At 38.8% G+C, this 17057-nt stretch overlaps 1 protein-coding gene across 1 annotated transcript in view; it reads left to right on the plus strand.

Moving 5' to 3' along the window:
• The window catches only part of rngtt (RNA guanylyltransferase and 5'-phosphatase), a 96725-nt gene that overhangs the window by 57083 nt on the left and 22585 nt on the right, over nt 1-17057 (plus strand). The window contains exon 12 of the mRNA XM_039781349.1: nt 8364-8432. Within this exon, the coding sequence (XP_039637283.1) occupies nt 8364-8432 (69 nt within the window). The remainder of the gene's footprint in view (nt 1-8363; nt 8433-17057) is intronic.

Genomic DNA, 17057 nt, shown 5'->3' on the forward strand with positions numbered 1-17057 from the left:
ATTTTGATTCATCAGTCCATAACACCTTCTTCCAGTCTTCAGTAATCCATTGACGAGGTTTCTTGGCCCAGTCAAGCCTCTTTTTCTTAATCTGACGTCTTAGCAATGGCTTTCTTGCTGCAATTCGACCTATCAAACCTGCAGCTCCAAGCCTTCTCTTTACAGTTGAAACTGAGACTTGCTTATTACGACCACTATTAATCTGTGTTGAAGCTGTTGTCCTGTGAGCCACCTATCACGCAAGCTGTTGACTCTCAGAAACTTGTGTTCTGATACTGTTGTGGCTTTGGGTCTGCCAGACCTCTTCCTGTCAGAGTTTCCCCCAGTTTCTAAGTGCCTTTTGATGGTGAAGAATATTGTACTCACTGACACCTTGACTTTCTTTGCTATTTCTCTGTAGGAAAGACCAACATTCTTAAGTGTTATGATGGTCTTCCATTGTTAATTTTCTTTTTCCCACCATTTTTATAGCCACGTACTACTTTCTGCAGTACAATACTGTTCATACAATGCTCACGAGGGTATGGTACCACAGTGTGTTCCAACAATACGTTTATACAAACAGAGGGGGTTGTAACTAATCCAGACAAGTTGGAACATCTGTGGGAATTGGTAGCACCAACATTCAAAGCTTGATCAACCTCCAGAACAGCTTTACGTTGTTAACCCATTTCTTGTTCCCTGAAAAAGGCCTTTTTGTAAAATTCTGAAATGTACATTATTTTTCAGTTTTGAGTAACCTTACTTATTTTTTTAACCTCAAGCAGTTAACTACTTACCGTTGGACCATTTCAAGCTATTCATTGGAATTAAACTGCTCAAATTTCAATAAAAAAACTAAAAAGATTGGGTGTTCTAAAACCTTTGACCGGTAGTGTATATTACAGCACAAATGTCTTATTCTCAGACACATGCTCAGTGTCATTTTATGGGGGTGTCAAAATAACATTAGAAAGATTTCTAACACATGACAAAGGCCAACAATGTGAGTGTATTAAGAGAGGATGACATTGTTGGATTAGCTTAAGGAAAAAGTACACTCCAACTTTGAACATGAGTCATATTGTTGTAAACCAAGAAACTTGCCACATTTGCTGTAAAAACTTAAGAGATGGCTCTGATGTGGTAGATGTTCATCAGAAGGGAGCTGATGGACAGAAACCACCAACACTAGGCAAAATGAAAGGAGAAATATGCAATTACTTAAGGGAAATTTTATAATTACAATTACAATTTTATATATATATATATATATATATATATATATATATATATATATATAAATTGTGCTTATTTATCATACAAATATGCTAATTAGAATATTAAATGGCCAAAACATGTATAAGGTACCAGTATTCATGGTGTAGTAGGAATACAAAGGAGTAATGGTCTTTTTAGGGACCTGGCGCTCCATTTTGAAAATGGGGCCTTTCTTGAAGTCAAACTTTGGTAAACTTTTAGTATGTTGTTAGGTACATCTGATACTACTGTAAACCATACTACTGTATATATATATATATATATATATATATATATATATGTATATGTATGTATGTGTGTGTGTGTGTATATATATATATGTGTGTGTATATATATATATATAAATATGTATATATGTATATGTATATATGTATATATATATATATGTATATATATATGTATATATATATATATGTATATATATATGTATATATGTATATATATATATATGTATGTATATATATATATGTATATATATATGTATGTATATATATATATATATGTATATATATATATATGTATATATATATGTATGTATATATATATATGTATGTATATATATATATATATATATATATATATGTGTATATATATGTATATGTATATGTGTGTGTGTGTTTTATAAAATAAATAAAATAGATTAATCATTTGAGTATTGAAATGGCATAATTCAGAATTGACATGTAAACTCCATGTGTCCCTTGGCCTCAACTCAGATTATGAATTTCAGTGCGATGATTTCTTGCTCCCTGAAGTCTTTATTGTCTTGCTGCTAAATTGCTGGTAACTTTTTCTAATTTCATGGTAGGACATGTTAGGTGCTAGTCACCCATCATGACACTTGTCCTGTTCACCGCAGGTTCTTTTTTATACCACAATTCAATTTCATGCTGTGCCCCGATATTTCTAATCACATACCATCCCATAATTGGTTTAATCTTTAAAATTTTAATGTCTCTGTTCATCTTTTCCCTGTCACCACAAATGAATGTGCAAAATGTAATAGTTCTTTTTATGAACTGTCCAATATCCATCAAAAGATAAGTTATCAGAGGATGTTAAATTTCTCCAGACGGTAACCTTGTTTGACTTTAGGCCAGCCAGTGGTTTAGCAGCCCTGCACATACACTCTTCTGTGGACTTTTCGTTTAATAGGGAACTGCGTACTGGCTTCAGAGGATCATTCACATTAGGCTTGAAAGGAGCCTCCAGCAACATCCCTCTGGTCTGACTGGAATATCAATCCATCCTCTCCGCCTTTGATTCAGCCCCCGCACCTAAACCTCCTCAGAGCTACGAGGATGAGCAGACCGCAGGAAAGCACAAACGCTTCAGAAATGGAAAGTGCGTCATATCATTTCAGGTGTGCTGATGAAAAGCTGACAATATCGAACAGAAAGTGAGCCACGGCATTGCTTTGTGTATGAGACCATACTCCGTTGTCTTTCTTGCAAATGCGTATTAATAAATCAAAAGGTGTAGACATTTTAAATACATGACACATACGTGTTGACTCATATTGCTTACTGCTTTAAGAAACGTACAGGCCTTTACTCTTTATCGGTTATTCAAAGTCACACCAGGAAATCATTCAAAGTCAAGGTCAGAAGTGTAATTTACCTACCTGCGATGCTTTATTGCCAACCCCTGATATTTTACTAATCCCTAAGTATTTTTGTTGTCTAAACTTAACTAGTTCTGTTTCACAACGTTAACTATGTGTTAACTATGTTAACTGCCACTGTAATGTTAAATATACTCTATATACTATATACCACTTGCGGGATTGCTCGGGTGCCGCTGGAAATTCCGCCGGATGCATGTATTTTCTGTTTCTACGCTACTCCGGTGGATTTATGAGGACTATGGTTGACTTCTCCTCAGTTCTCTGCATGGTAAATTGAGACAGCTAGCTAGACCACCTGTCCAATCTGAGTTTTCCCGCACAACTATTTTGCAGCAGCTCCGTGCAGAGCATGGCGCCGCCCAAGACGATTGTGATTGGTTTAAAGAAATGCCATTTAACTAGAGCACGTTTTTCCACCCATCCCGGAATGCTGTGGGGGCTAGCCAGATCCTCTTCCGCTCCGCAGCGTGTGGATTAGGGGTGTCACGATTCTCCAAATCCTCAATTCGATTACATTTTCGATTCTATGGTCATGGTTCGATTCAATTCTCGATTTTTACATTTATTTATTTTTTAAAGCACAGGTTGCTATTCCATTTTTAGACTAGACTTTATGCAATATAATATTATATCTGACCTTTGTTCGCAATGTATCACACTACATTGTCAAGTTTAAAACATTTATTAACAACATAATGTAACAATAACGTATATCTTCAGTCAATTGGAAACTTGACAATTTGTCAATAAAGTAAAAAGAAAAAAAACGGTTTGCCGAGACTGCTGAGGGCAGACGCTTCACAACACAGCGGTGTTTGGTGTTTTAAGCCCCCAACTTCGTCTTCCAGGCAGGCTTGGTTGGTGGGTTTAAAACACCATCAAGCCAGCACAGTGGTCTTAGCAGCTGAGAGGGCGACTCGGCAGTCCGCTAACTTGTTGCTCTCTCTAATATAACCAATGTAAGCTGCTCCGTTTAGGCTACAAAACGTGCATGCAGGCTGAAATTCCACCGTGCGGTTTTGTCGTGATTAAGCTATAAACAGAAGGAAACTCCGCTATCTGCTAGGCTAATGAGCAATGGTAAACACAGAATATGGTAGACGCACATAGCAGAGCTTGCAAACTGTGGCTTTTTTGTCGACAAGGTGAACATTGTCAACATAACTCACTGGAAATCCAAAATACTTCCACATCGGCAACTTCATTGAAAGAGGAGGGGGTTCAAGTTCTGTCGATGGGTTTCCTGCATCTGCAGTTGCCGTGCTATCTTTTGACTGGCTGTAGCTAAATTAGAGGAGGTTGACTTGCAGCACTTCAACACGTGTGTTTTTTTTCCGCTTGACAAGCTGACCGGACGTAACATGGGGGCGTGGCAGCATTGCCGATTTAAATTTTTTTATTCGAGATTGTGACTTCATTTCGTGTCACCCTTAGTGTGGATGGTCTGGCAAAGCAAGACTATGTTAAATACAACAGTCACTTGATTAAAACTGCCACTGCGGTCACATGTTGTGGTCGCATGTTTAAAACGGCCACCGTGCGGCCATATCACAGGCGCTAAATAGTACGCTCATAAATTTCATTTTGGGAGTAATTGGCAATCAACCTATTTGTTGTTTAGATCCTGCGTTGCCCCGTCTCTGCCCTGGAGTCTGCAATGAAAGCTTGATCTCTTAATGGGGCTTTGCTGTTGGCCTCCGCCCACACAACCCTGTACCAGGCACAACTTTGTGTTTCCTTTCTAAAAGGTTTACCATGAAAGCAGGGGTGCTGCCCCCTTTCTGCATTATCGCTCCAAGGAACTTCCTTACTGTAGGAGGATGTGTGAGTGGAAGTCTTCTTTCTGCTCATCTCTCCATCCAGGGTTCACTGTGCTCGACGAAGGTGGTGGGTGGGTGTGCTAAGATGGCAAGAGAACTGAAATGGAACTCCCAGATCTTACCGCCTACATGCCGTTCCCTCATAAAGGCACCCGTTCTTTTTAGTCTGGCTATCTGCCTTCTCCATGTCAGCATGATTGTCAAGCTTTGTGTGATCTGCTGTGACTCATTCATCATTCTGGAGAGCACTGATGTTGCTCTGCTTTCTTTGCAGATACAGCAGAGACCGAACGGTTTTATGTGGCTGTAGTTAGAGTTAGATGTTAGAGTTAGATGTACACAGCGCTCCTCAGAGATGGATGAAGTGAAGTCATCAGCCCTCAGACACACATCTTTTGAGAAGCAGTGATGTTTTGCATCAACGTATTTTGGGAAAAGGTGAAATCATCCTGCGGTATAAATATAACAGACACAGGATATTTTTTTCTATTAAAATCAGAGTGCTCTGCAGCTAGAGAGAGCTGGAGTTTCACCAATTACAGGTTCTATTTGCTAAAGAGAGCCGAAGTGAGACCAGAACATCTGTGTTCTGTTTGATAAGTAAGAAAACCATTCCCAACCATATTTAGGTGCGTTTGCATCTACCTGTTTTAATGTGCGTCTTCAATTTACGCATAAAAACATCTGAGTAGAAACGCTGGAAATTTGAGTGCAATGGAAAGCCCCTTTGTGAATAAATCAGGACATGAATGTTTGTTTTTAATTGTGGGTTCCCATTTGTTTGTATCGTGCATGCAGGGTAAGCATGTGGGTGACACTGATTGACAGTTTGTGGCGGCAACAAGCGAAGACACGTAGCATTGTGCCAATAAAGACAGGAGAGAAGACTGCAAGCTAGCAAACATTGATGTTAACGATGCACAATTTAAATGTTTCTTTTTTTTTTTTATCTGCTTTGTAAATGTTTTATGAGAAAGACATTTCTTTCGGGTTTTGGTTAGAAGCACTGCATGTAAACATAACTTTTCGTTTGTTTACGAGAAAAGTCTTTAACATGGCACTTCAACAAAGTGATTATTTCTACCAATGGAAGAAATAATCAATGAGAGATCGCATTGAGTTTATTGTATTGCAGAAGCTAGCCAGGACGGGACGTCACTTACAACATTAGCTCTGTAGATTTCACGTAATAATTCAGACATTTGTGTCTTCATACTAGTATATTTGCATCTTCATACATCTCGAAATCTAGATAAATGTCCTACTTTGCAGCAAATATTATCTGATGTATTATACAGTTGCATCTGCTCACTTCAAAGAGATTTTTTGAGAAAGACTAAAGGTGTCATCATAGATGGTTATCCACCGAGCAGCTGAGACAGACCAGTTTGGTCTAATGCTGGGAAAAATGTGTCAAAGGCATTTTTTACAGGAGAGCCTGCAGTGCTGCTGTGTATGAAATGCTTAACCAGCCTTGCATGAAGTGAAAATGTAGTTATGTTCTATTAACACGCTTTCTTGTATTTGTGATTAAAGGTTATAATTTGGTTTGTCCCAAAGCATCACCAGGACAGATGATGGCGATCTGTTATGTCCTGCGTAGGGAATGTGTCTTGTGTCTTGTCTTGTCCTCAACACGTTGCTATCTCCTAGTCAACAGGCACTTAAATTGATCATGCCTGCTGATTGAAATTTCAGAGCTGGACAGAGATGCAGGCATTGTTAATTAAAATGTAGTCTTTTCATTTTACTGTCTCCTTTCATTCGGACAGGAGACGACTTACAATATGTTATATAAGGCCACTCAAAGCACAATGTTGTTGTTCCACCTTTCAATACCTCCCTGCATGGCTCAAATGCATTGCTCTCTGCTTTAGTTCATCTTGATGGCCTGGATATGATACCTGATATGTGCTGCAGTGCACTAATGCATATGCTTTCTATTTTATTGGCCAAGGCTATTTCCTGCCTGCTTAAATATATTAACCATCTGTATGAACATACGAAAGGCAAAGATCACTTGACAAGTTTTCACACAAAGTAATTCAGTAGAATCAATATTTTGCAATACTTGCACTGGGAATTGATGATCAGCAGTGATTGTGCGGTCTCTGTTCATATCTACTCTTTAAAAAGCATTGAGATTCTGCTCTGTACTTATGCAATCATATATTAGATTTAGCATTTGGTATTACAGTATAGCCAAACATTTTCCAAGGCAAATGATACGTGTTGGATTGATTTCCTACCTTCCAAGCAGCAGCAGGTTTCCCTTCATACCAGTGTAGTATGGAAATAACCTCTGTTCAGAACGGTCATCCATCACAAAGAGCACAACATAATGTACAACGTAATGCACAGTTTTATTTTTGTGAAAGTGACATGGTTGAATTTACTGTGCAGGTTCATCTCATATCTCGTGTTCACTTTTTAAATTGATTTGAAAGTCTTGCATTTCAGTTACAAAAGTGTCACTCCTTTAAATCTTAAATCAGTCAAATCTGAACACACATTGTCATTAGCAGATAAACGTCAATAAATCTGCTCAGAAATCACAGAAAAAAAGACGCTCCTGAGAATCATCAACTGTGAAGAATGTAGGGGGGTGAAATTTTCCTAAAATTCTGAAAACCTGATTCTCTTAAGGTGTAGCATGCATGATAAATAATTTAGCTAATGTTGTGTACTGAAGATGCTTATGGCATTTCAAATGTTTTAGTAAAATTGTCTTTGCTGTTATAAGGCCATGGACAGTCTTTGTGGCTCTGTGGTCTTTTTCCTACGTTTGTTCAATGGTCTTAGTGGAGGGCGAGTTTAAACGTTTCAGTTTATCATATAGGATCGATATTTTTCTTTTTTAAATCAGAAATTGACTTCAAACAAACATCTAATTTATCTGGTTCTGAGATGAAAAAAATAGGCAGGTGCTGTTTAACAAAATGCCTTTCTCAAAGAAAAAAGTTTTATGTAATTGTATTTTCCATGCAGTTGCTGGAAAATAAATCACCTTTTAGTTTCGGGGGAAGAAGTTTGATTGATTTAAAAGAAAAGTCAAAAATGAAAGCACTCTTATATTGGGGGGATCTGTTCATCTGCTTCCTTATGCAGATTGTATATTCAGCCTTATTTTAGTGCCTCTAATTCTCCTTGCTGTAGTTGCCATGGCTGTTGATGTGCTCCATGATGTAGAAAATGTGCTTTTGTCATGCAGTAGCTCTGCCACGTCTCCTGGGCATTCCTCCTCTAATATGGTGCTGTAGGTTCCCTTTCTCTACTACACCATTGGTGGTTGGTATTAATGAACGACTCTTTTCAGTCTTCAGGAACTTAACGATTTGTTGCTATTCTGGTCCTCAGGTTGGGCTGTCAAGTTACATATATTGATCTTGCAGTCATATATTGTCAATCAAAGAAATTAGTGCTTAGTTTCAGGGTCAGATGGAGGAAAACAAGGTCCTAGACTTTTAATCTGCCTTCCAGTAATGTTTCAATTTGCTTACTTTTAGAGAGTCAGGTATTGTTGGCAGACTCTAGCTGTAGTTGACTTTATAAATCAATGTCATTTCATGTGTTCCCAGCTAAAGCTTTCAGCTATCCATCTTGTCATTTATAATTTTTTCTTGGCTGAAACTGTGTCCTCCTTTTCTATTTTTCAGCTACTGGAAGGCAGCTTCACGTCCCAGGTCAGCCATGAAGTTGACGGGCTTATCTTCCAGCCATGCGGGGTAAGACTTCATTTATGTATGGCAATCTGTCTTTTTTTCAAAGCTGTAGCCTCTTTGCCACAGGTTGTCAGACAGCTTTTTCTTCCACTGAGCTCCTACATAAGAATCGGACAGCTTGTTACTACCACCCGCCGTTTGTCACTTTCTATATCAGTCTTGCCCTCTGTTATTGTAAAGGAAACCACACTCCTACATGAATCCACATAAACACAGGGCTCTCTGTAAGAGGCTGATCAGTAATACAGACACATGGCAGTTTGTGTGAGGACAGAAATGGCCTTAGTAAGAATACCAACCAATTTACTTGGTTGTTAAAACAGCAGAAAATCAATTTGATCTGTGGCCGTAATACTATTCCTCTTTCCTTCCCCTTCGATGGATTCAAGGGCCCATATTCCACTGTTTAATATTTGAAATATCCTATTACTCATAAAATTAGTGCAGGAATAGGACAGGTAGGTATCTAGATGTGAATTTTCTCCAAGTTCCACTATGCCTTGGATTGATATAGTGAGATGAATGGTAATGATGTATGGGGCTCAAATAGCGATTATAGAGGACATCAACCAAATGGGGACGTATCATGTCCCTGGTGGTGACGGATATAAAAAACAAATTGTGTTTTAATGAAATCAATGGTACAAGACTTGTCACTGGCCTTGATGAAAATTCATTTGTTATTAATATTAACAGTTTTTTAGCGGGTTGTAAGTATGTTTACTCCATATTTAATGGATTGGATGCAAAGGTACCTGGAGTCACATTAGCACGTAAGATAATTCTTAGTTGTTTTAAAGCAAAACTAGTGACTAGTCTTTGTCTTTCTTATTGTTGAGCATGTTCAGTTTTTTCTCTTCTCTGTGATTTGTGAAGTAATTATAATACAGTGTATATCTGTGGCAATAGCTATCACGTAGCAACACTTCTCAGGAGGGTTGGAAATTAAATTTGGAGGAGGCAAGTTTACACGGCTGCACTTTCTCTCCACCACAACATGAGCTGAGATGATCTGCATCTCCAAGTAGCAGATGTCTCCCTGAGGCTAGTTAATTGATGCATCACTGTCTTGATCAGTATGGCAACATAAATGTTGCAGGAGCTTGTAATTCCTGTCACTCTGTGTTGTTTCTTGTACATCATAAGCTTTCCGCTTTCTGTTTTTCTGTATTTTGTTAAAATTGAATTTAGTTGATTTATCATCTCGGAACCCATCAGCTATTGGCCTGACGACGATTTAGCCTCTGGGGCGAGGTTCAAAATTAGCACCATCTACTAACCAAATGCTGGTAAAATATGTAAGGGGCTGGTAGATTTGCTTCACTCACCAGACAAAAAAACAATGGTAATCTATTGAGTGGCTGGTAATCTATATCCACGATGCTCCACTTCCGGGATTGCTCCGGTGCCGCTGGAAATTCTGAAGGATGTTACTCCTTTCGGCTGGATGTCCGTTACCTTACGCTTTCTGTTTTTGAATTTTAAACTCCGGTGGATTTATGAGGACTATGGTTAACTGCTCCTCAGATCTCTGCAGGGTAAATCCAGACAGCTAGCTAGACTATCTGTCCAATCTGAGGTTTCTGTCGCACGACTAAACAACTTTTGAACGTACACATGCCAATAAACCAGAGCACATTTTTCTCCCATCCCGGTATGCTGTGTGGACTAGCCAGACCCTCCTCCGCAGTGCTGTTGAGGAAGGTCTGGCAAAGCAAGACTAAGTGGCAGGTAAAATTTTAACATTCACTAGCCATTTGGCAGGTGGACGAAAAGGTTAATTTTGAACCCTGATCTGGGGGCAACAGGCAATATTTCTAGGGTTCCGATGTAGCCAGACGATATTCGGGTCAAGACTTCCTCTTCCGAGATTGTATTGAATTTCCAAATTATACACAATCCTGACATAGAATTGTTTTAGATTAAGAGCACTGGGGTTGATGCAGTCAGCTATTGATTTATTGTCCTCTGTAGCTTCAGTGAATTTGATGGATCAAACCCCAAGAAAGGTGTTGAAAGCACTGTGGCACTCTGGGCATAAGAATGTGGCATTTATCGAACCGACTGAGGAAATTGCAACAATATCATCCCCATCCCAGTCATGGATTAGTATACTCTTAACCAGGGTTTGTGATTTGTTTTGGCAGGTGCTTTTGAAATGATTGTTGTTCAACAAGCAGGAATAGAAAGCCGGGAGGATGTGCAGATGTTTTATCAAAAAGAAAACTGATTGTGTGGACAGGTCGTCATTCAGACAAATCCATTCTGTTGACAGGTTGTTTTTTCTCACCCCTTTTTTGTATAATTCTCGCCTTTGAATTGGATGGAAGTCCTTCCACAGAGCTGCAAGTCCGTGTATGATATACAGCTCATTTTAGAAATTACCACCATAGTTCTTCTGTGTCCCATTTAAAGCTGTCTGTGCTCAATCTGATTTGTCAATCTGTGAGCAAATCACCGTTCATTAAGATTTTTTATAACAGTTGTTGAATTTGACAGAAGGAAATCTCTCCTACCTCTTGAACATCAGCAGCTGGTTCCCATCTGCAAAGTCGCTCAAAAAACTGGCAAGTCCATTGTGACTAAATGTGATGATGCCATCTGATGTGACATTACAAAAGAAAATAATATGCAACACTGTCTGGCTTTACTTTTTTATTACAGCATCTAAAACAATAAAACGTCTTGTTTATGAGTGTTTTGGTTCTATCAGTCTGAAAGTGTTAAGCATTTTAAACAACACAAACAGGATTTTTGTAATAAAACAACAGTAATTACTTCAAGTAGATTAGATGTATTCACGTGTTTCATCCACACTCGGCCAATGAGAATAACAGTGTGGCCTGGGTGTCATCACGACAGGCTCTGCGTGCACTTAAAACAAGCAGCAGAGACACATTTAAATGGTAATAACAACAACAGGTTTGGTGATTGCAAGGTGACAGACTGCAGTTACTGTTTTTATGTCTTTTAAATAGTTTGTGCTAGCCTAATGTCATAGCTTCACCATTTTTATGAGACTCTTTAGAAAATAATTGAAAGAGACCAAAGTCATCATTAACAAGTCCTCTTGCAACTGTATGTTTGCATTTTAAAAATAAATATGAAAAAATTCTGTCCATGTTGCCGTGTTTAATTTTTGTCCACATGCTGTCATAACGGAAAACAGTGGAACATGGAAAGCAGCATTCTGCATCTGCATCCACACAGTCATATTACGAATAGTAATAGGAAACCTAGCCTAATGCTGATGGAGATTGTGGGATGTGATGGTCTACACCCAATACAGTCTGTACATCATGATAGTAAACAGCACTGAAATTATTTTCCAAGAGGTTATTAAATATTTACAGGGGAATACTTAAGGATATTGGCCAGAGGCAGATAAGAGGATGAGGGGAATTGCTGCCTTTTGGCACTTTTTCAGTTGAACTTTCTCTTTTTTGACCTTTAGCTCGTATTATTGGATTATTGATTGACACTGTGGCTGTTGTTTGAGATCCCCTTGATTTGCCAACCTATGTCAATAAGCCATTATTTGTGAAGGATGCTGTGCAGCGGAAGCAACATGTTGGGTTGTGGGGGAGCTCCTAAAGCCACCTCCTGGATTGATGATCTGATGCTCTCCATGTGGAAGCACATTCTCCTATGGGGCAGTTCCATTGTGTTTCCCTCTTCACTAACAAATGGTTATTTGCTCTAATTTACCCAAATATATTAATTCTTAAAGAACAGGACACGACATCTGTCGGCCACTTTTCATGTATATTTTACCCACCACGGAGCGTTGTTCCCGCATGACTACTGACAGCGCTGTAAGCCGAGCACTCAGTCACACTGGACGGCAGTAGAAGAGGTTGTACCAGCGTCTGGTACAAATGTAGTTTGGCCAAATTTGACGGCTGTGTTCGGCATTAACTTTAAAACCCTTTTTGTCAAGATGTTGTTTTTAAACATTACATTGATGAAATGGTTCTAGCAGTGTGGCTCAAAGGATGGCATTGTTAGTTTTTGGTCCAGATTTAAATGTCTGAACTATTGGATTGCCATGAGGTTTAGTTAAAACAATAGTTTTCCAAAGTCATTGATATGGTCAATCTCTACACCAATCAGTGCAATGTTAATCTCTCACTGTGTAAATGGGTTTAGGGTTGTCTCTGGATTAATCTCAGCAGGGTCTTGCTGCTGTGAACGTCCATTAATATTCGCCCGCAGTCACTGGGTGTGTTATCTCACCCAACACACGGTGTCCTTGGAATATGTTTTCTTTGTTTAGGGAACATTGGAAAGATTTTGAATTTGAAGAACTATTGCCACAGATGGTATAATTGCTTATGGGAGAGCACTCCAAATTATGATCTCTGTACAAAGAATATAAAGAAGAATTAAAAAACCTATCTAAAATAATTTCCGCTTCACTTAAAAATCTGTACAGAAGGTGATTCACATCAGTTTAAGACTCAGTGAAGCCTTTGAATTATATTGTTAAAGATGATCTGAGACAGATATGTGAGTTTAGGAGGTCACATTGTTGGCTATTGTGCATTTTGTGTTTCGTGATTGAATCAGTATAATCATTTCATCTGGGCTTTGCTATTCCTCACTTTATCTGTATGTCATAACTGCAACTTTTTCCCGTCCCTATTTTCCTCAACCTTTTCAAACTATTTTTGCACATTTACACTAATGCACCCCACCAAAATACACACGCACACACACAGTGTTAATGTTATTCTCAAGAAACGAGCCAGTGTGTCTGAGCTGTAACAGAGGGAGCTTTTCTCTGGGGAACAGATTTATTGGACTTGTCCAGCCTTTTGTCTAGAATCTGCAGCACGCTTAAACAATAAGTCTGCCTCGGAGCAAAAAGCTGTTATTGAAATGAGACTTAAAAAAAACACTAATCAAAGGACTTATCTTGAAGTACACCCTCAAGCGAGCTGCTTTTTTCTTCAAAAGAATTACACTTTAAACATTTATTAAGCTATCCTTTATTGTGGCTGCCTTGTACTATCGTTTTTATTTTCACTACATCTATGCTTATGATATTTGCAAAATACAAATACAATCAGCCTTGTGATAGTAAGCAGACACTCAAATATTTATGAATAGTTGTGCTGCAGATATTGCCTGGGTTGTATGTCTCATATCACTGCCAGATAATTCTTTTAAAGCTAATACTCCTCTTAAAATGTTTGTGTGTAATAGCCATGATTAACTTCTACTCATTTCCCACAACAGAAGTGAGAATGAGGTACAGTATGTACATCCATGTAAAGGCAATCGTATCTTAGGCCCCGTCCACACGTACCAAAACGATCTTTTTTTTACCCGTCTTCCCTGGATTCGTTTCAAGAAAAGTTGCGTCCAAACGAATCCACTTGTAAATGACTCAACACGCTACTTCATATTCCAGGCCTATAGGTCTGCTGCTATGGCGTTAGCTGCTATGGCTATCTGTTTATAAAGTGGAAGTAGACAATTTATCAACTAGCTAGCTAATCTGTCTGTTTATAAACTCCTTGAACGGATTATAGTAACTTTTACCACGGCTTATCGTAGAAAGGCTACTGCAAGAAAAACGTATAGATTATTAAAAAGACATCATTCATGGATCATTGATGTTTGTTTGACTGCCGATGTTAGAGCTAGCTAACGTCACCTTTATACAGCTAACGCTGTTTCTGCTACAGAAATTCACCAAAAACGGAGAAGAAGAGCATAGTCACTTCCACTTCCCATCATAACATGACTAGATTATAACGTTCTCTTAATACATCCGTGGACTATAATACCTTTCACCACTGCTCATTTTATAAAGGCTGCCGCAAGAAAAGGTGTCTTTGTTTACATTGTATAATGTGCTGTTGGATTGCTTTTTATTTTGCATGATTGCAGCGCGCTAGTAGCGAGCTAACGTTAGCGCGCTAACGTTAGCTAGCTCTAACATCGGCAGTCAAACAAAAATCAATGATCCATGAATGATGTCTTTTTAATAATCTATACGTTTTTCTTGCAGTAGCCTTTCTACGATAAGCCGTGGTAAAAGTTACTATAATCCGTTCAAGGAGTTTATAAGCAGACAGATTAGCTAGCTAGTTGATAAATTGTCTACTTCCACTTTATAAACAGATAGCCATAGCAGCTAACGTTAACGTTACTTCGCGGCTGGAGCGGTCAGCTACTTTAGCGATCGTTTAACGTTTGCTACATAACGTTAGCAATATATCTTGTGTAGAATCCAGAGGGAAGGGTCAGGGAGCAGAGACACAGTATTTAGATGAAGTGAGCTGGTTTGACCATGGAGATGGGATGTGCTCGCTTAGCTTCAACGCAGTTGTGTGCGTCAGCGGCCGTGGGAGAGGGTGTAAAAGAGGGGTGTGGCGATGACATCATCGATACGGATCCGTATTCACCATCCATACGAAGCCAAACGAGAGCCGTTTTCGGATTTTTTCACCCTGAGACCAGGGGTCCGTTCCAGGTAGGAGGTTTAACAAACTCTGAGTCTAACCCTGATGTCTGAGTTGATTTACCCTGAGATGGGAAACTCCAAGTTTTCGGTTCCAGAACAGCTGATATGAGTTGGTTCAATCAACTCGGAGTAGGTTCACTCAGGGTTACGCGCGTGCACAACCACTATAAAAAGGCAGTATGAATGGAGCCATGATTCTACGATTCACCATGGTAACAACCACAAACAAACGGGTCTGCGGAAATACTCATGCGCACAAACAGCGAGTTTGAACGTTCATTTCGTTAAAAAAGCAAGACAGCGGCTGCGGCTGCAAAAGAGAGAGAATTGGTGTGGGAGAAAATTGCTGCTTGAGTCAATGCGTACGCATTAACAGTGTATTAATTTAATATTTAATCACAGTTAACTTATAATATTACTGGTGAAAACTGGAATTGTATTATAATTTCATTTAGGTGCAATCCTGCGGGCGAAAAAGTAAACTATACTAATCCCATTCTGAGGCTGCAGCACCATGATCATTTACAGAACTATAATGTATAATCATTTATTTCTTTTTAATGGCTCTCACTGGTTTGTGTCCAGGGAACACTACAAAAATGTTTAAAAAACGTTTCAGAGCAAGTCACACTTTTCTGACGGCTCTGCATACAGTGGCTTTACTATTACAGTATGATCCGCTACACTGTTAAAGAAAACTGCCGTTTGCAAAAACCGTAATGTGACACAAAGAATCTGCTGGGATGTTAAAGCCTGTCCACGATGGTGGATGTTAGTGAAATGAGGACGGATAAGGTATCTACATATCTGATGGACTGTGATAATAAAAAAAAAATACCTCTCAAATCGGTTATGTGGAAATGAAAATACATCTATAGTCGGGACTCAATACCGATGTAAACTCTCTGTGAATTAATACAACTTTTTCATCAACGGGATCGACGACATAAGGACATGACATGTTTGAGAAAAAAAAACGTTTTATAGTCTGCCTAACATAAACCAATACGTTTTTTTAATTCATGCAGATAACAAACTGCATTAAAATTGCGCCTGATACAGACTGAATGAATGAATGAGGAAATGAGTTTCTCCTCCCTCTCAGAGAGTTTTTTTTCTCAGTTTTTCGCAGACTGAGAGGGAGGAGACTGAGAGAAACTCGAGGTTTCTTGAAGAAAACCTGCTCCTGACCAGGTTAGGTTCACAGGCTCAGTTACCATAGTAACTGACTCTGAGGTGAAGTTACCTCTCTTTCTGAAACCGAAAACCCAGAGTTACCCTCATCTCAGGGTTAACTAACTCAGAGTTTTCACTAAACCTGCTTTCTGGAACGGGCCTCTGGTTTCAAAAAAGTGCGTTTTCAGGCAGTGCGTTTGCAGGATTCGTCTGGACGGTCGGCCCAAACGATGCAAAACATGTGCGTTTGCACAAAAAAACGTTTCCATGTGGATGGCCCCTTAGAAACTCCAAAGCAAATTGCATCCATGGCAACGTTCAGCTACAGTATGTTATATTTTGCAAGTTTGTACTAACGTACTAATAATTAGATAAATGCATGATTATAATATCAAAAGTTTTAAGTAATGGTAACAGTTTTCCTCCAGGGAAGTCGATAAATATTTTGTAATCAATATTATTGTGTTATCATTTCTTTTCTGAGCTTACAGTATGAACTCTGCTTTACTCACAGATTGTGGCTGCAAACTCATTCATTTGCACAATTTTCTTAGTAAATCTGACCCTATTATTATATATTACTATTATTATTATATGTATTATGTGAGTCCAATTTGCTTTTCTTTGAAAACGTTTGTGGTTGAGTTTAGACCAGCAAGGGTAACAAATCTCTGATCTGGAGCCGTTCTATAGCTTGTCAGATTGTTTGTTGCTGTTATCTCCCTGGACTTTTTTATTGCCCTGTATTGATATCAGGGAAAGGCTACGGTTTGGCCTTACAATTCCCAACAAACCCTAACTGATGCTGATCAAAGTATCATCACAACAGCATCCTTTGCTGTCCGATAACCTGTCAAGCACCTGTAAAGACTAATGCATGGTTGTTTTGATGAACCATTACCTGCTTTTTCACTCATAAGTTCCAGGTTTCTTGAGAAGCTTTATTGTACAGTTCATGCGTGGACAAGCAGCGCTAG

Source organism: Perca fluviatilis, chromosome 18 (genome assembly GCF_010015445.1).
Source record: "Perca fluviatilis chromosome 18, GENO_Pfluv_1.0, whole genome shotgun sequence".
Classification (NCBI taxonomy): Eukaryota; Metazoa; Chordata; class Actinopteri; order Perciformes; family Percidae; genus Perca; species Perca fluviatilis.